The 20415-nt window shown below is 43.0% G+C and overlaps 1 protein-coding gene across 2 annotated transcripts in view; it reads right to left on the bottom strand.

The window, feature by feature from the left end:
• Positions 1 to 2437, bottom strand: part of Pip4p2 (phosphatidylinositol-4,5-bisphosphate 4-phosphatase 2) — a 49647-nt gene extending 47210 nt beyond the window's left edge. For both annotated transcript variants that reach the window (XM_051198005.1, XM_051198001.1), the window contains exon 1: positions 2162 to 2437. In XM_051198005.1, the coding sequence (XP_051053962.1) occupies positions 2162 to 2267 (106 nt within the window). In that variant the 5' untranslated portion in view covers positions 2268 to 2437. The remainder of the gene's footprint in view (positions 1 to 2161) is intronic.
• Between the last annotated feature and the right edge of the window lie 17978 nt (positions 2438 to 20415).

Raw genomic sequence — 20415 nt, forward strand, 5'->3', positions numbered from 1 at the left:
CACACACACACACACACACACACACACACACACACACACACAGCCTGAATTATTATAAATGGTACCATAAACTAAAGTTAATCACCGAAATGTACATCCAATTTCTAGTCTTTGGATTCCAACTAAGAATTTTACTGTTTTCAACTATTAACAGAATCCGGTGATGAGTCTTAAAAATCTGAACTGATCCAATCAAAACTTCATTTATTCTTTCTCCCGCTATGTGAGTTCTCTGAAGGCAGCTCTGGTCAGGCTTACTCAGAGCAGCATAGCATGTGGTACACTGTGGAGTCCCATAGAGTTCTGACTGATGAATGAATGAATGAATGAATGAATGAATGAATGAATGCTGATGGTGTCCTAGATCTAGAATGTATACAATACTGAAATAATTATTTGTTATTAGTCAAGAAAAAAAATACTATCACCACTCAAATCAAATGACTTTAATTGTGTTACGTTTCTTGCTTTATATGAAATTAGTGTTTTAAATATCTTAACTGTCTCCTTCATCAGTATGAGAAAAAAAACTATTCTATCTCAAGGCCAAATGCACTTTTTGATTAAACAGACCCTTAAAGCTGGGTGCTTCAAAGTTCTTTAGAGTGAAGCTACTTCTTTTCAGTGGTCTATCTGTAAGTGCCATGTCCTTTGTAGTTTGAGGAATCTGATCAAATTAAGGAAATCTATAGAAAACAATGAGGTCAATGTAGGCCCATGTTTATAAGCATCAGTCACATATTCTTTGTAACCGCAAATTGACTAAAGATAGGAGAAGATAGGTCCATGACAGAAACATGTTCTCCATCAATCATTTAAGTCCAAACTCAGCCCCCTAATAAGTTGTCAATATTTTGTCTTAAACAACTAAGTTTGTGGAATTGAAACATTCATTACGGAACCAGTGAATAAATACTGAATATAACAACATTAATATTGAACTGGGCCACAAAGGGAAATCCCCCGACTTGATGTCTGGTGAACTGTGACCATCAAGTATAACTCGTAGGTTTTCTGTGGGTGAGTTCTGGTAGACTTTGCCCCTTTCCTCTCAAGCTGTCAATCACACCGAATTATTCCAGCTAACCATAGTTTTCCTTTGTCCTGCTTCTGTTTATAGGCGGACTAAAACCCACATGGCTGATTTTCAAGTTATAAAATGCCAGACAACTTCAACCTTTTCTGGATTCTCCAATTTCAGACACGAACTTAGGGAAAGTTGTGTTACAAGACACGTGGCCTGCTTCTATTTTCCAAAGCATTAACTTTTGCCTCCTTGAGTTTTTTAAACTTCATTCACAGTCAGCCAAAAGAGAAAGGCGAAGTAAGCTAGGCTTGCACTTGCCACATGTGGCGATCTCTGCAAGGCTGGCCTTCCAGACTGCTGTATAACCACCCAAAAGGCGTTGAACAAAGACAGATCTTTGAATAAATCGAATCCTTTGGTAAACAGACTTCTTTTCCTTCACCACACCATCTACCGAAATTCCTCTTTATTCTACACTGAAAACCAAAATAGAAATACATACATGGAAAACTTGGGTAACTTTTCAGAAGTTAATTTCAACCTTACCCAGATATGCATAAAAAAATAGTCCTCTTTCCCTTCTATCTGCAGGTTCTTGACTCACCACTGAAGCTGTGACACACTCCTATTACCCAAAGCTTAGGGCTTTCAGACATATTAAGAATATTGATTAACTCTGTCACTCCTGATTAGGCACTTCCTGTTTGCCCTGGGTTCTGGGGTACGTGTAAGATGTAGTGCTCAAGTCCTCTCAAGGACAGATGCCAAGGTGAGCTGTACCCCGGGTTTTTTCAGCAACCCGAAGGACTTGTGAATGACTGCAGGATCTGCACCACCGCCCAGCTACACTTAGGAGCTGCTTTGGAAACAACAGCACGGAGGTTGGGAAATCGGCGTCAGATCCTATACCCGGGTAAGAAGTGCTCTAGCACAGGCTCCACACCAGCAGCCGCAGCAGCGAAGCCCTGCAGCGAGGCTCTCGGGCCGGCAGGCACCGCCTGGGAAGGCAGCAGTCAGCATCCTCCTCCCCGCGGCCCAAGTGAGAGGCTCCCCTCCGCCTCCGCGCTAGAGCTCCCCGGCATGCCTCCTTCCAGACATTTCCGCGAGAAGCAGAACGGTCTATGCCGGCCTTACCTCTCGGGCTGCTTTCTTGCAAGTACGGCGGGGCTGTGGGAGTGACATTTCCCGAGTGGGATGCTGACAGCAGAGGCGAACGTTCGTCCACCCCGTCAGCAGCCATGACTGCAGCAGCAGCAGCAGCAGCAGCAGCAGCAGCAGGGCCGCGGCCGCCGCAGGTTGCGCTGGGTGGCGGACTCCGGAGGAGGGGGTGGCCAGCACTGCCGCCCAGCCGCTGCTACGGCCTCCGGGAGGGCCCAGGATGTGTCACAAGGCAGCAGGCGGGGGAGGGGAGGGTGCGGGGCCGAGCGGCGGGGGGAAGGGAAGCACGCCGGGAGGCATGCTGGGGGAGGGGAGGGGAGAGGGAAGAAAGAGCCCGCGAGGAGGAGGAGGAGGAGGAAGGGAAGAAGTGGCGGAGGGACACCCAGCCGGCCTGAGAAAGGGGGAACAGATTAGGACTGTTTAGGAAGTGGGGGAGGGGAAAAGATCAAGTAAGCACGAGGAGGGGCCAATAGCAAGAGAGGGTGAGGAATCTTTTAAACTCCAAGAGGATAAAGAGCAGCTTTGAAAGGCACTAAAAAAAAGGCCTGTACTTGATTACAGGGAAAAGTGCGAGCAATCGACTTGGGCTCCTCCAGGAAGGAGGAGGTCCTAACTTTGCAGATAAACTTTACAGTGGGGTAAAGAAAGTTTATTTCTTGGGTATTAATTCCTTCTTGGACGTTACTTCTTTGTTAGGAATCACAGTTCAGTATCTGTTGACTAAGGGAGATTTTTGTGCATGTGTGTCAGGGTTTCCTCTTTTCCTTGATGAGTTTTTAGCAGTGTAAGTGCTGATCTTTGATTTGGGCACTTTAAGCATAGGTGTTGACTTTTACAACTTTCGTTTTACAAAACAGGCTGTCGTTTTTAGTTTTTACAATAATGACTCTTATGGATAATGTAAGACAATTTTCTCACAAAAGATACTTTTTTCCGAAGTCATTAGGCAGAAAAGATGGCTCAGTTGTTAAGGCACCCACTGGTGTTGCTTAGGACACAAATCCAGCGCTCGGCACCATGTTAGGTGGCTCACAAACAGCTCCAGTTCACGGAATCCAATGCTCTCTCCTGACCTACACACACACACACACACACGCTATTATTTTGTTGTTGTTGTTTTGTTTTGTTTGTTTCTCGACACAGGTTTTCTCTGTAACAGCTCTGACTGTCTTGGAACTCACTCTGTAGAATAGGCTAGCCTTGAACTCACAGAGCTCCACCTACCTCTGCCTCCTGAGTGCTGGAACTAAAGGTATACACCACCACTGCCCGGCTTATAATCTTTTAAAAATACTCAGCATACTTATTGTCTTATTTTCTATTTATATTTTTCTTATATCTTCTTCTTCTTCTTTTGATGGTTTGTCATATGATTCCAGTGTTGCTTACATTTTTAAAAAAAAAAAAAAGCAAATCAAAATTTAGAACACATCCAAATAAAAATGCAGCAGAAATAAGTATTGTGCTCTGGGATGATAGCTTTCCCACTATGCTTCTTCTGACTCACTTGGGAAGAGTCAATCACTCACTGGGTGTCTCCAAGTATCTAGTGGTCTCTGTGTTCAAGGTGGCTGAAAGGCACCCAAGTAAAATAGCTATGCAAGGGATTGGTACTTGCACCCTTACATTACCATGGGTATAAGTGCAGATATTGGACACTTGATACTCAAATCGCACTCTAAATCCTCACATTGCTCTCAGAAGATATAGTCTTTCTTAATTTACTAAGTGCCAACTGGAAGCCTAAGGGAAGATAAAAACTGACATTTCCTTTCATGCAGCATCTTTGGACAGTCAATAATAAGAAGATACAAGACAATATAAGGATCCCATATGGTATGATCCCTATGGGCATAGATGGATCTCCAGTACCCTGGGATAGGAAGACTTAAGATGTAGCACTCTCTGCAAAAAAAGAAAAGAAAAAAGAAAGTTTATCCCCATATGAGTGGCAGTACTTCACAGCTGGAGACTAAAGACAAAACTAACCCGCAAACCTCACATCCCCTGGTTATGATTTGGGTTGTCCTTCGAAGGCTACTATGTAAATGACTCTTTCCCCACAGTGGCAGTATTGGGTGGTGCAGTAGAGGAGGGGTAAGAAGTAAAGCCTTTGGGTCATCAAAGGTGTATACCCTTAAAAGAAACTGCATTGCTGAGTTATAGCTCCTGGTCTCCACACTCTGCCTCTTGCGTGATGACAGACAGTTATTCCCATAGTTGATTTTTCCATTGTCATCCATAGCCCTCATCAGAGGAATTTCCAGAGTAAGCTAAATGAGCCTTCTGTCTGTAAGTTAGTTGTCTCAGGTGTTTGGCTGCATCGATGCTTCCATGACAAGTAAATCTCATATTCTGCCATGCCATTCCTCAAACTCCATACTCCATTTATCTATCTGTCTGTCTGTCTGACTATCTATCTATCTATCTATCTATCTATCTGTCTGTCTGTCTGTTTTGGCTTTACAATATAAGGTTTCAATGTGGAGGACCAGTTGTCCGGGAACTCACCCTGTACACCAGGCTGACTTCAAACTTACAAAGATCTGCCTGCCTCTGCCTTCCCGAGTGCAAGACACTAAAGGCATGAGCTGCCACTACCACCCAGCTCAAACTCCATTTTAGTAGGATATTTTCATTTGTATTCTCCTCCTACTCTCTACCCCCAATTGACAAATGAGGTCAGAAGACATACACCTTTTTGAGAGGGTCCTTTTTCAGATTTTAATTACCTCATTCCCCCTTTCTTTTCTTCCTTCAAGTCCCTCCCACACCTCCCCTCTCTTCCTCTCAAACTCATGGCCCCTTTTGCTTTGATTATTATTATTGCACATATATGCATAATTTGTAAATGCAACTAGCTGAGTTTGTTTATTGTTTATGTATACAGGATTTCAAGGCCAACAAATTGGTATTATATAATCAGTTCATGGCTCATCCTGGGAAGACTAATTCTCCCTCTCAGCATTGTCTAGGACAGGAGCCCCTTGAGAAGTCTCCCTTCCGTGTTAGTATGTCTGTTAGCGTTGTCATTTATTGGGTCTTGTTTAGACAGACGTATTGTTGAGGAATCATGAGTGCAGTTTCTTCTCTGTCATTTCTAAGAGATATAATTTCACTCTGGGTCTTACGATCTCCCTACCCCCTCTTTTGAGATGTTTCCTGAGCCTAGGGGACAGGAAGTATGTTGTAGTTGTATCCCTCAGGGCTGGGCACCCACCATCAGGTCTCTGTATTTGTGGTTTTCTGTGGTGGTCTCTGTCAACTGCAAGAGCAGCTTCTTTAATGAGGAGTGAGTACTACATTCATCTGTGGATAGAAGGATTAGTTTGTCCTCTTTTCCAATGGTCCACATCCCCTTCAGGAAAAGGCAACAAGATTCCAACTTATAAACTTCTGTTGTACCCATGCTATGTGTTGAGAGTCCGTACAGAAATTAATGTGGGAGGAAGGTGGAAGCAGTGTGGCGTTTAAGAGCCTGTGTGGGAATCCACTTATGAATTAAGGTTTGTGCCATCCCAGACTGTAGAAGCCAGTTTAGCTTAGGCCTCTGTAAATCTACACCAGCAAGATTATCATCACCAAGTGGAGGCCCTCAGAAGTGAACTTTCTAGCCTCAGAAACACAAGCCATTTTTCTATTTTTTTGTTTGTTTCTTTGTTTGTTGCAACTTTACATTCTTGGGTATTCTATTATAGCAACAGAAAATAAACTAGGAAAATTACCAAGTCAACCTTGTGTATACTGTCGCCTATACCAAGTTCAGGTTCATACGAAGCTCTCCGATACAATTCCACATGTTCAGCCCCTTGGGTAGAACGGAATTCTGAAATGTACTGGGGGACATGTCACTGGTCACTTGTGCAGACCAGCACAGGCTTCTCCTTCATCAGGACACAATTCTGCTTCCTCTGCTGTTCCATTTTCTGTCTACCACTCCCCATCACTCTTCCACTGAACCCTTTCTTTTCATTTGATACTGTCTCTTTAAATCCGTATTTATGCAATTCCCCATTGAATGTGAAGCCTTCGATAAGCTCCTGTGTTTGAACCTGGTCCCCAGCTGCTGATGCTTTTTGAGAATACTGTTGAACATTTAGGGGGTGGGGCTGTGTTGGAGGGAGTGGGTCTCAGGGGTAGAACTGGATGTTTTATAAACTATCCTACTTCTTCCTCATCCTCTGGTTGGGAGCATGAGCCCACAAATCACCAAGGAAACCAGGAATGTCAAGCATGCAGGATTGTCTATTCAAAGGAAAAGGTGTGTAACTGGTTTTTCCATCCAGAAAGCTGGTAATTGGAGGGTATTAATAGCCCAGTGATCTGCTTTGTCTGTAGGCCCAGGTCAATCAAACTCCCACAACCAGGACCAGAGGTTAAATGACCCTTACATTAGCTGTATAGCCAGGGGCACCCTGAAGCACCCACAACCAGGACTAATAGCCCAAATGACCTCTGTGCTATATGATTGAGCCACACCCTAGGCCCTTAAGCTAATAGAGGTAGCCTATCTCTAGAACTCATCATCTTAGAGTACCCTGAGTCCAGTTTCAAAGTAAGTATGCCTCCCTGTGTACCGGGGATTGTATTACACCAGGAGATGTTTTTGTTTTCCCCCAGATTGTACTGTGTTTAAATATTCTGACAATAAACTGCCTGGCTTCACATTCCCAAAGTTCACACTCAATGCTTCCTGACTTCAATACAACATGATGAGAAGCTTCCTGCACACACGGCCACGATGTCCCTCTCCACAAAAGATTGTCTCCCCTTGAACTGTAAGCCCTCCCTCTCTTAAGTTGCTTCTTGTCAGGCATTTTTGTCACACTAATGAGAAAAGTAGCTTCGTACTTACTGACAGTGAGGTCATTGCTGTAATGGACCTGAACATGTGGGTTTTTTGGGGTTTTGGGACCAGTTTTTGAGAGAAATGTGGGAGAGTTTCAAACTTCAAGATAAAAAAGGAAAAGTTCTTAAGTGCCATCAACCAAGCTTAATGGGATATTGTGGTGATATTTTGTTTATGATCTAACAAAGCTAGCCACATTGGTTATCCATAGAGGTCAGGCAGTAGTGGCACACGCCTTTAATCCCAGTAGCCACACCAGTTAGCCCTAGAGGCCGGGTGCTGGTGGTGGTACACACCTTTATTTGTTTTGGGTTTTGGGTTTGTTTGTTTCATGACAGAGTTTCATTGTGTACACACCTTTAATCCCAGAACTAGAGACAGGGTTTCTCTGTGTAAAAGATGAGAGGAGAGAGAAGCTCAGTCTGAGGACAGGGTCACCCTTCTGGTCTGACCCTGGGCAGAGTAAGAACTCTATAGTGGTTAGCTGCTTTGCTCCTCTGATCTTTCAGCTTCCCCCACTAACATCTGACTCTCAGTTTTTATTATTAAGATCTATGACAATTCACGCTATAGGATATTCCGATTGGAATTTGAATGGCCCGGAGGCTGCAAACAATGTATATGGACAGTGGGAAGATAGTTCATGAGGTTTCAGTCAGGAACAAAGACTCAATCAGAATGTGATGAAGACTGTGTCGCCTGTCAGAATGCACTCAGGCAGTACCGTGGTCAGCATGCAGGTGTAAAGGACCCCTTTAAAAGAAAGACCCCACCCACCCACTTATGCTGTCTTTCCTGCTGTTCCCACTGGGGAGGACTTTTCCTGTCTCCCTCTTCTGTCCTCTCTCTGTCTCTGTGTCTCTTTACCTCTTTTCTCTTTCTTTCCCTATCTCTCCCCTTTCTAGTAAAACTTCTCACTTAGCTCTGTGTGCCTCCCATGTTTGTCTGCTGCCTCGGTCAACCTCTCCAGCCATGGAAGCTGACAAGGCTCCCCATGCATATTAGCATTAACAGGCTATTCCTCTAAACTCTCATGAAAACATGAGTGAGGCTGATGTTCAGGAATAAGGGACTAATTTTGCATGTCAAGGCAAGACATCATCCAGGCCGTGGAATGGTTATTACAACTATAGATTCGGGTCTAGTAAAAAGGAGCAGCAAAGATACGTTTAAAATGTGCAAATTTATTTGAAAGGAAACATCAGAAACTCAGAATGCAGGTAGGGTTTCTTGCTTCTGGAAAGCAATTGCTTAGAGAATTGTTTCCCCAGGATCAGCATACAGAAGCTAATGCAGCTGAGGCTCAAAGAAACCAGGCTCCTTCTTAAGGTAGCAGCAGAACTTGGTGATGTCTTTTTTGTGGTACAGGTTTGAAAGGAATAAAAGATGCAATATTGAAGGGGTTATTGGGGTCTTATACCAGCAGCGTTAATCCTGCAAGCTACAATGACTGGCTTGGCAAGATATGTACATTGACCTAGTATAGACTGGCTGTTATGGGATGATTAAAAACTTCCAGATTGGTTATTAGGCTCATACCACAGGGAGAATTTAGGCCTGGTACTATAAAACCTGCCCAAGACAGAACCTGTGGATAGAAGGAGAAGTCATAGGGCTATTATCTTATTATCAAGCCACTTTCTCAATACTCACCTTTATATTCATAGGCTAGATTACCTCTCACTCCTCAGCAAAGAAGATGCTTTTTGTAGAGGATGAGAGATGATGCAGAGACTCACAGCTGGCCAAAGTGCAGACTGAAGAACTCTCAGCCCTAAATGAACATCCTATCACACAGACACACACACACACACACACACACACACACACACACACACACACACACACCAGACTCAGAGAGCATTGCATAGGAGGGAGAGAATTATTCTAAGAGCCAGAATTCAGGGAAGATGACTGTGAACTAGTGCCTTTTGGATATATAGCTGGGCAAGGGGCATAGATCCTTCACTCATTCACAAGTACTTTGGGTTGCTAAAAAATCTGGGGTACTGCTTACCTTGGCATCTGTCCGTAGAAGCAAATGTGATCCACACAAAGTCAAGTCATAAAGGGAGAAGATGCCTACAAGGTACTACCCCTCTCTAAGGACCTATAGGCAATCAAGAGTTCGATGGTATGGCCCATGGTAGGTTGCCCATGCTTCAGTGGATGGCATCCTACTCTCACGTGCACATAGCTAGCACTTACTGGATTTAGTGGGGGTTTTTTGTTTTGTTTTTTAGTCTGAAGAATGGGACTGCTAGACCCAAAGTTAACCAGTAAGTACCACCTACCCAAAGACCAGGTAACTTCATGGGGTTCTAGAAGTTGCAGTTCTTAGAAAATGACAACAAAGCCTTATGGGAAAGTATGGTGACCTATAGGTTTTGTCCATATAAGCCTGGCCAACTGGTGTCTGGAGCCACAGAGCTGGAAAGTTTCCAGAGAGTGGTCCTGATCAAATTCCATCTTGGTCAGTATTCAATATTTTAATAATAGTTTGCTTTAATTTGTCCAGAATGGTAGAACTGAGTTTTCTCTGTTGAATTTCAGGATTAACAGGGAAAGGGATGTGAAAGGATTATGTGGGAGGAGTTAGAGAAAGGGAGAAATGATTTAAATGCTTTATATTAATGTATGAAATTACCTAAGAATCAATAAAAGTTAAAAACACATAGGAAACAGAAGCAAACACCCACAACTAAACACTGAGCTGAAATGGAATCCAGATGCAGAGAGAGAGGACAAGACCAGGCTGCAGGAACCCACAGAGACAGCTGATCTGAACAAGGAGGAGCTAATGGGCCACCAGAATGATAGCTGGGAATCCAGCATTGGACTGATTCAGACCCCCTGAACATGGGTCTCAGTTAGAAGGCCTGAGAAATCTAAGGGACCTCAGACAGTGGAACCAGGGTGTATCCCTGGTGCACAAAAGGACCTTGCGGGTACCTCCCCATGGAGGGATACTCCCTTAACCTAGAGACAGGAGAGAAGTCCTAGTCCCTACTCCAAATGACTTGACAAATTTAGATGATCCCTCCTGGAAGACATCACCCTACATGTGGAGTAGGGGGGGATGGGAGGGGAGGGTGGTCGGTGCATGTTGGGCGGAAAAAGGGGAAGAGGGAGGAAGAGAAGGAGGGGGAGAGAGAGGGAGGGAGGGGAAGAGGGAAGGAGAGGAAATTGGGATTGATATGTAAAACACAAAAATAAATAAATAAATAAATAAATAAATAAATAAATAAATAGTACATAGAGATAGCAATGAGTCTGCTAGGGATAGAAGTGGAATGTTCTGGTCTGAATGTGAAACCCTACCCCTAGCTCTATAGCCTCACCATGCCTTCCATGACCGCTGCTATTATGTCGCTGACATAATATACTGTATCTCCCAGTGGTCTAAACTGAAATCAAGGCTCTGTCCCCTAAGTTGCTTCCTTCGGGATATTTATTCATAAGAATAGAAAAACAAACAAAACAAATTCTTTTGTAACTAAGGAAAATTTCTACACCACTCTTGGAGATCACCCTCCATATGAACTTTATCCTGAGTCCTTTACCTCCATTGAGAACCTGATACAAGTTGAAAAGCCATTTTAGACCCCATATAATTCCTTTAAAGTATGTTACAAAGTCTGTTCCTCTTTAGTTCACTTAAGTGGTAAACAAAATAGTGCCAAAGACATCCACAGCCTAATCCCTAAAATCTTGTGCCTGTTTTACCCAGCATAAAAAAGGGCACTTTGCAAATCTGGTATAAGATACAGACCCATAAACAAGGAGTCTGCTCTGCCTGGTCCCTCCAGAATCTAATCATGTGAGTCTTTAAAAGCTCAGCACCTTTTCCAGGTGTGGTCAGACTCATAGGAGGAGAATGTGGAATGTAAAGAGGACTCAGCCTACCACTGCCAGCTTAGGAAGAGAGGAGTAAAGTATAAGGGTAGCCTTTGTAAGTTGGGGATGGCCTTCAACTAATAACAGCAAGTACACAAGATCTGTTCTCACAAAGAACTGAACTCTGCAAACTACACAAATAAGCAAGAAAAGAAGTTTCCTCAGCTCTCAAAACATCTTGTGTTTACCCAACACAGGCCTACTGAATTCTCATTTACAGTGTAATGTATTTTACTGATGCATTTTAGTAATTTTGGGGGGACACCAATAGAAAAGATAAATTTTTATAATGCATTATCAATACCACTAAAATATGCAAATTGCCACTTTTATTCTCCATGGAAATTATTTTAATGAATCAACAAGTTCATCTGGTCCATTTTCTATTTTTCAAGTTACTGCAGGAATAGTTAACTGGTCCTTCTCTGTTCTCTAGTTTGTGTAGCAATTTGACCCACTGATCTTCTGATGCCTCTTCATTCCTTACAGTGTTGGCCTGTTGTCTAGTCATAACCAGGCTTCCAGATATTATAGATTTTATTACAAAAAATACCAACATTTGTAACACTTTTCTGTTTCTTTGCACTTTACTTTCAGTACCAACTTCTATTGAACTCACCCATTGCTTGGTACTTTCTGTACCAAATTATGTTTATAGATTGCATTGTAAGAATCTATTGTCCTAAAATATAGTGGATCTCTTGATGGAAGATGTGACAATGTCACACACATAGCCATATCAGTGCAGGGAGATACCATTCATTAGTTGCCTTATAGAGTGATCCATTGCAGCTATAAACAACATTTCATATTATGAAAACAAGGAAAGCTTAAGGGTAGTTATTCATTGAGTCCCACAATTGGAAGGAAAAGTTTAATATGAACTTCTGAAGTCTACCTGAGAAGTATGTTGTGGGATATTTAATCTGCTCTTTGATACTCCCAAGACTGCCAGCAAAAATTTACCTTGAATGAGAGAGCAGAAGCTAGTAGCTGACCAAAATTAGCTATAGAGTTTTTGGAGGACACAGGACTTACAGACAGACACAAGAAGTATTAGGGATGGGCTTAGAAAGATTCTCCGCCCTTTTAGATCAAGAAAGGAGAGAGGAGATCACTTCTCTGATCAATTGGTTTTTACTCTGGTATCTGACTACTGAGATTTATTTAAGAATATAACCATACAAGTAATTGCTTCAGAAGTATGTTTTGGTGACTCCCAATGCAATGTTAAGTTATACTCATATTCATATTAATTACAGTTTGTAACTGCTTTCCTTGTTGTGTGTTTGTAAAATTTGCTCTATTTTGCAGAATTTTCTGTCTTTTTCCTTTGTGATAGAGGAATTCAATAATGGTAATCAGAAAAAATTGTACTGAATCTACAACTTCTGAGTGGTGATGTTAGCTATGGTAGGGAACCTTTTTTGTACTTTATCTAATTGGTTTTTTAAAAAAACAGACATAATACATTTCCTTCCTGGGATATTTTTGGCAAATAAAGAAATATATGGAATGCACAGTCATTGCTTATCATGTAGATTTTTCATATTCTTTGGTGACGGTGTGTGTGTGTGTGTGTGTTTGAAGGAGACTAATCTAAAAGGAAAGCATAGCTAGCTGAGATGTGTTCATATTTTTAACTCACTAAACTATTTAATTTGTTTTATAACTACATTTTGAATTCTCATTGTCTGGTCTGTGTGCTTTATGTAAAACCTCTAGGATGCCACAGCAGATCCAAGGGCATCCTCAGTCTTTTGGAAATGCACCTTGAGGGCCATAGCTGTTTCAAGAAAACAGGGTTTACATTTCACGATGAAGATGACATTTGAATGTTGCTTCATTTACATCCATAGTCTGAAATTACAGTAAGCTGGGTAGGTTGAACAGTCCTTGAGGATGGGACTTTATGAAGCCTAGAATAAATAGCTTTACCTTCAACTCCAGGATATTCCATTACTTCTCCAGAAGACATTTATAATCCTGAAAGGATAATGTCATGTCAGGAGTAGAAAGGGTAGAACACTTTGCAGAGAAGAGGAAGGAGAGTTTAAAGCTTGGCTGTATTAAAGAAAATCTAGGAAAGAGCAGAGGCCCAGGTAAGACATTCTCCCCTTACCAGAAGCCTGTCTGTCACAAACCAAGAAGTGATGTAGCAGAATGGTTGAGGCGTGGTTGTGAAATAAACTAGGATCAACTCAAAAGCCAAGGGGCAGAGGCAAGACTGTTTTTTGTCCCTCCTAAACAAGCAGTCCTTCCTGAAGCTTGAAGCCATCATGGCACTGTGTCACAGGAAAACACTAGCACGTTTGAGCTTTTGCTCTTGATCTTGATTTCAGCCTTTTGTGATCTTACCAATCTGTCACACTGTCATTCAGATGCTAGAACTGGAATAGCTTTTCTCTGTTTTATTTGCTTGGTGATTTTCTGTTTGTTTGTTTTGCTATGTTCACATAACCAAAATAAATGTTCATTCTATTTAATATATATGGGAGAGTGTATGTATGGGGGAAACTTGTGCCTTCACAACCCTGACGGCAATACCTCATATACAGTTAGCATGCACTAAATGTTTTTCAGTTAGCTCTGGGTTCTCTCTCTCTTTCTAAAATTATGATATGTACATTTATTGAAAACTGAGCCAAATCATCACTTCTACAAATACAAATTTCTCTGGGTTGTCTCTTACAATCTCAGTTTTAGCAGCAAATTTGTGGAGCTTCTGTATACTTCATAGGTTGCAAACAAAATAAAATGAAAAAAAAGAAAAGAAGTGAAATTCAAGAGAGTGAAATACTAAGTTCTATAAAGGATATGTAATTTAAAATTGTGTGAAACTTTTCCTGTAGCTGGGTCTAAAAGACAAAGAATCTGATTACCCCACATACTGAATCATCAGACTTTGCCCTCTCTAGCCACAGTTGCTATAACTCTAGGGGAAAGGAGAATGGAAAGTATCATTGTGGAAAGATTTGTAAGCATAGGAGGTGACACATGAGTTTCCCTGCCTTTCTCTAAAACACCAAACATAGAGAATGATGGCAGGTGAAAAGTGAAGCCCCTGGTAGAGCTTGGATCTTCTTCCTGCCCTGATGAGAACACAAGAGTTTCCATGACTAAAACAGTGGCAGGCTTGAGCTGAAGAGGGTGGACGAGGTGAAGGTGGAGCCTGTGGGTTAAGAAGGCAAGCTGAAAGAGTTTTACGTTTGTAGGGAGACCATCTTCTTTTCCACTTTATATCTCTCAAGCCCTATTGCTCATAGGGAATGAAAATAGGCATGCTTCATTTGGATAAGAAATTGGATTTTAGAATTGGGGAATTTAAAAAAAATCACTAAGTTGGATAAAAATTATGAAGTTTATACAAGATATTACCATGTCATTTCTGCTGCAAAAGGCAGGTGGATTTTAAAATGCCTCATGGGATTATTTGGAGAAAGTTATAACCATCTAACTTGTACTTTGATGAGTTTAGTTGTTGTACCCTTTGATATATGTGTGTGTGTGTATATACATACATTTATATGAAACATATATGTATATATACATATATATGAGACATCATATACACACATGAATCCATTAACATTTTATTACATTTATTATTTATTATTGTACAATTCTACATTTTCATATGTCAATATTTTGACAATAAAAAAGGCTAGACACATCAACACTTGGAACATTATATATATGTGTGTACTTACATGTATCAGATATCATTATAGATGGTTGTGACCCACCATTTGGTTGCTGATAATTGAACTCAGGATCTTTGGAAGAGCAAACAGTGCTCTTAACCACTAAGCCATCTCTCCAGGCCTAAAATTTCACATTTCACTTTTGCCTTTCTTCCTTCCTTCCTTAGGTTTTTTTGAAACAGGGTTTCTCTGTTTAACAGACCTGAGTGTTCTGGAACTTGCTTTGTAGACCAGGATTGCCTAGAACTCACTGAGATCTCCCTGCCTCTGCCTCCCAAATGCTGGAATTAAAGGTGGGCATGTGCCACCACAGTCCAGCGTGAAATTTCACTTTCTTAATAGAAATTATATACTTTTACATTTTATATAATTGTTACAACATAATCCTTGTAGCCTCTTAATAGCAGAATATTTGAAATAGTCCTAGTTTTGAACACTATGAAATTAGGTCAATAAATAATGGAGCACTCATTAAAAAGTAAAATGTATATTTAAGTTATATTTTCTAAATATAATAATGTGAAAGTAGGACAAATTTTTAAATAACAAAAGCGGTCCCAAAACAAATTTGACAAAGGGATCTTCCCACCCCTTGTTAAGTCCAAGACAGCGTAATCTGAAGCAATATGAGAGAAATCAGTCTCTTATGGACGGGCTCATACTGTCAGCGACACTTGGTTACTGCTGGCTAAAGTCCCTACAAATATAAGGTGCTGAGGATATTAGAGGGAGGACAGAGAATTGGGCATGCAAGAGGTGTTTTTTGGTGGCCCGTTCACTAGACCCAGCAGGCTTGTCCACAGGCGACTTATGAAAGAGGTTACTTCCGCACCTCAGAGTGCTCGGCGTTATACCGCTGAGACCCAGCCTGTGACCTGATCTTTATGAGGAAAGAGAGACTCTGGTAGACTTGAATGAATTAGGCCGGCATGTAATCACGTTTGTAAAGTGCTAACACAAATGGAAGGTGTCAAGAATGAGGAAGCACAGGTAAAACACCCTATCTAGGTCACATGGAAGCAAATGCAGCAAGACTTCCAACTGTCTAAGGAAAAAACTGCAATCCAGTACGTCTGTCTCTGGAAGGCTTCAATCCTGCGCGAATTTTATCAAAGATGCAAGTCTAATACGGCGCAGGGAAAATACTAAGCCTGGTCCAGGAATGGGCTGTTATGCCCAGCTCCTCCCCTACCCCACCCTGACCCAGGATGCTGTGTGCATTTCTCTTCTGCAGGAAAGTGGACTGCGTGTGGAAATTGTTTGCCTAGCCCAGGGTCCTCCCAGGAGTCAAGTAATCAGTGGCAGACAACGGTCAGCTGTGGCTCAAGCCCTGAGACTCGAAGAGCTGTGGGCACATAGTAGGTGACAGTAGGGCTGTACTCTGCCTTGGCTTTAGGCTGGTCAGAGCACAACAGGCATCACATCCAACCTATTGGACGTGCCAGGGTGTGGGAGCACCCCAAGTTGAGAAGGGAGGGTGACTCAGGGGGGATAACTGCTATGTGGGAGATTGATTAAGGGGTGCCTGCCATTTATGCCACTAGACCCATCCCCAACTCAGCTTGTAATACCAGAGAGCAACTGGAATGGAGGGTTGTGGGACTTCATTTATTTTAGTGTGTGTGTGTGTGTGAGAGGGAGAGAGAGAGAGAGAGAGAGAGAGAGACAGAGAGACAGAGAGAGAGAGACAGAGAACTTTCTGGAGTCAATTTCATCTCGTTCAGTGAGGCTGAGGCAGGGCCTAGTCTGTCGCTGTCGCTGTCCCTGTATAGCCTACTCCTAGCTGGGTGGCCTCCAAGCTTCCCGCTGACTCTCCTGTCCCTGCCTTTCAGTTCACTGGGATTCCAGACACACACCGACGGACTCTGAGCATCTGGTGGACTTAGGGAGGTATCTGAACTGAACTCTCTGCAAGCATACAATTAAGGGTGTGTGAAGTCCAGGCACACAGCTGTAAGGACCAGGCACAGCAGTAAAATTCTTGGGAACTTTGTGGTTGAGCAATGCACAGAGGGCAAATAGTAAGGTGAGCAAGAAAAACCATCCAGTGGCTTGTGCCTGAAAATGTCAAAAGAATGGTTAAAGAATTGACAAAAGACACCTTGTGTGGACAGAAACAAGATGCTACCAGAAACTATAAAGCTATACTAAAAGTACTAAAAGCAGGGTGAGCTACCTTCTTTAAGAGGTTTGGCCATAGAAGATGCCACAACCCTGGACACAGTCCAGGCTACTGCCACTTGTGTTGGTTGCCCACCAGAACGAGACACTAAGACCCCATTGCTGAAGACACAGCGTGCTCTGGCGTCAGAACATGGAGAAATCAAGCCGTGATTTGATGGAATCTTACTCCCGTTTGGCTTGCTTTCATAGTGCCAGAATGGGGAAAACTGTGGTCAGTAATTCCGCTCACACGTGGCCCCTGTAACTGTGGTCAGTAATCCTGCTCACACGTGTCCCCTGTAACTGTGGTCAGTAAATCCGCTCACACGTGGCCCCTGTGTGCTATACTATAAACAAGAATGGCTGGGCGTGCCACTGGCGCAATGGGCAACGGGTGTATCTACGGCATAATTGATATGGGACAATCAATCAATTGCTTCCTAATTGATTTTTTTTTTTGAGGCAGGGTCTTTCTACCTAGTCTTGGCTGTCCTGAAATTTGCTATGTAGACCAGCTCAAACTCACAGCCTCTGCCTCCTGAGTGCTAGGGTTAAAGGTATGCACCATCACACCTGACTAATCAGATTTAAAGTCAGCTCCACAAGGGGTAATTCCCACCTGATCCTATAAACCAGGACCAAGGCCTGAGCATGGGAACTCAGGTCCCAGTGGGTAAGCATTGTGGTTGTTTGCTAAATGTATATGATGTGTCTATCATTACCGTCTATCTTGCTTATGCTCATAGACTATGCTTGCTGTTATCTTTGGTCAAGAATTTTTTTTTTTTTTTACTCAGTGAGTGGTGCATGGATTCACTACTGGTCAAAGTACTTAAGGTTTGAATAGGAATGGCCCCCATAGACTCATGTGTTTGAATCCTGGCCATAGGGAGAGGCCATAGGGAGAGGTGTGGCTTTGTTGGAGGAGGTGTGATACTAGGGGGGTGGCGCGTGAGGTCTCAGAAGCTCAAAACAGGCCTCGTGGCTCGCAGTTCTCTGCCTGCTGCCTGCGTGTGCAGACGTAGGCCCCTCAGCCCCTTCTCTATCCCCAGGCCAGGTGTCTGCCTGCACAACACCATACTTCCTACCATGATGATAACAGACTAACCCTTTGAGACTCTAAGCTAGCCTTTGTGAAAGTTGCTGTGTCATGGTGTCTCTTCACATCAATAACGCCCTAACTAAAGCAATACTGAAAAAAAAGTGACTAATGAATGTTCAGAGTAAGAAGAGAGCTCAAGCAGTGTAAGATCTGGAGGGAGGGGCAGGGTGCTATACGGGCACAGCATAGGCTTTGCCCTCTTGAACTGTCGATGGCTGTGATCATCCACATGAACCCTGTGTAAGGCTGAGCCTGTTAATGTTCCATTCTGGGATTGTGGGGGTGGGGATTCCATGAGGCTCCGGATCCTCCTTCAGGATGTGTGGCAGTTACAGTTCTTTGGGAAAGAGATCTTTTTTCTCTTCTTTCCAAGTTGTTCGTGCTCTTGTAAATAAACACTCACTGCAGAGTCTCTGGATTTGGGTGCAATCATTTATATGAGCTGATACTGATTTCTTTGTCTCCCCAGGAATGTTCTCACAATACTGGCTTATGTGGAATTTCTCACACATTGGTTTGGAAGACAGGCACTGAAGATAAATACAATTATTTTCACTAGTGTGCTAACACCAGCTGGGTGACAAGATAACAGTCCTTGGGGCTTGGTTGGTTTAAAGCCAGATCCCGATTTCAAAAAAGGCAAAACCAGCACAACAAAATAGGGTTTGAACAATGCCAGATTCTGTTCGTGCTGATTGGCAGAAGAAAGTGTTTAAGAGAGGGTTCAGTAAGGGAATCCTGAACTGGCCACTCCATGCTTAGGAGTAAGAGTTTTATTGTAGATAGGAGAGAGAGAGAGAGAGAGAGAGAGAGAGAGAGAGAGAGAGAGAGAGAGAGAGAGAGAAGCAGACTTGCACTAATGGATGGACTGACTGAGCAGCTGTAACCTTGTGGGAGGGGCTAACTGAGGAGGCTGAGGTCAGCTTGCTGCTGGAACAGTAAGCTGTCTGATAAAGCTAGGGCCTGGCAGAAGATGAGCCCCACCGTAAAAGCTATCAAGACATGTGAGACATTTAAATTTGAACAGGAAGTATAGACCAAGTGAACTCTGCATCATTGAACACGACAGAGACTTATATGATACTTGAACAGTTAACCTTGGATTCTCCATGGCAAACTCTATGGCAGAGGCCTCAGGGAACCATCTGTCTATCTCTATGGCTTTGTTGGGGACAGAGGTCTCAAGGTGCCATCTGTCTGTGCCACCAGATACAGAAGATTTGAGAGATTTTCCTGTGGAGAAAGGATTTGGGGGACTGACACCCCTTGATAAGGCAATCAGCCCAATAGTGTCTGCAGCTGGAGGAAGGTCCTGGCAGCTGGCGAGGCTTTATCCAGTAGTCAGTATTTCTACACTTGAAACAATCTCTGGGTTGAGTCAACAGCTGTCCCATCTTCTTTGGAGATAGCCACAGGACTGCTTCTTTGGAGATGGCTGCTGCCAGAGCTGGTATTTTTGTCTGTGTGAGAAACCCTTTTCTTTAAACACCTTAAATACCAGGTTCATCAGGGTTTGAGGACCATCATCTAATTTATTAAGTATACCGGATTTTAAACAAACTTTGTTTTCAGGTTTTAGCACCAGATAAGTGAGGGCTCAGTGAAACCATTGAACTGGACTGCTCCGTGGGCGCGGGGTGAGAGAAGACAAGTTCATTTAGGGAAATTCAAAGCTTCCAGGGCTCTCTCTTGGGGGCAGAGTGAGTGAGAGAGAGGGGGGAAGACAGACAGAGACAGAGAGAGGCAGAGAGAGAGGGAGAGAGAGAGAAAGAGAGAGAGAGGGAGGGAGGGGAGAGACAGAGAGAGACAGACAGAGATAGAGAGAGGGAGAGAAAGAGAAAGGGAGAGAGGGAGGGAGAGTCACACACAGAGAGGGAGAGAGACAGACAGAGAAACACAGAGAGAGGGAGAGAGACAGAGACAGACAGAGAAAGGGAGAGAGGGAGGGAGAGACACAGAGAGAGGGAGAGAGACAGACAGAGACAGAGAGACAGAGAGAGACACAGAGAGAGAGTGTAGCAAAAGTGGTGGCATACACAGGGCAGGCGGTGGGTCTTTCCACTTATAAGGGTTATACTGCAGAGGTTGGAAGGTAAGACACAGCCGGTGCTAGCATTAGGCTTTGGTCTGTTGGAAGCTTGTTTAAGTTAATAGAAACTGGATAATGCCCTTTCCAGAGGTGGGGCATTCTAGGGTTGTATAAGAAAGTAATGGCTTTTCCTGGACAGCAGAAACCCACTTTATGAGATTTCTGAGGAATGCTATGTTTAGCAGTTCAGAGTCCTGGTAAGCTCTGAGCTGAGGCCAGACTGCCATCTTGGACTGAGTCAGTGGGCCTGCCCTTGTGGGGTGCTTAAGGATTTTCTATTTGGACGTAACAGAAAGTAGAATAGAAATGAAAAGGAAAGACATATCATTTCTGGAATATTTAAAAAGACTCAAGAAGAATTCCCATGAAACTTTATATATTAGAAAAAAAGAGTCTAAGTCAATAGCCACACCTCCTACTCTAAGA

This window comes from Phodopus roborovskii, unplaced genomic scaffold (assembly GCF_943737965.1).
Source record: "Phodopus roborovskii unplaced genomic scaffold, PHOROB, whole genome shotgun sequence".
NCBI classification, from domain to species: domain Eukaryota; kingdom Metazoa; phylum Chordata; class Mammalia; order Rodentia; family Cricetidae; genus Phodopus; species Phodopus roborovskii.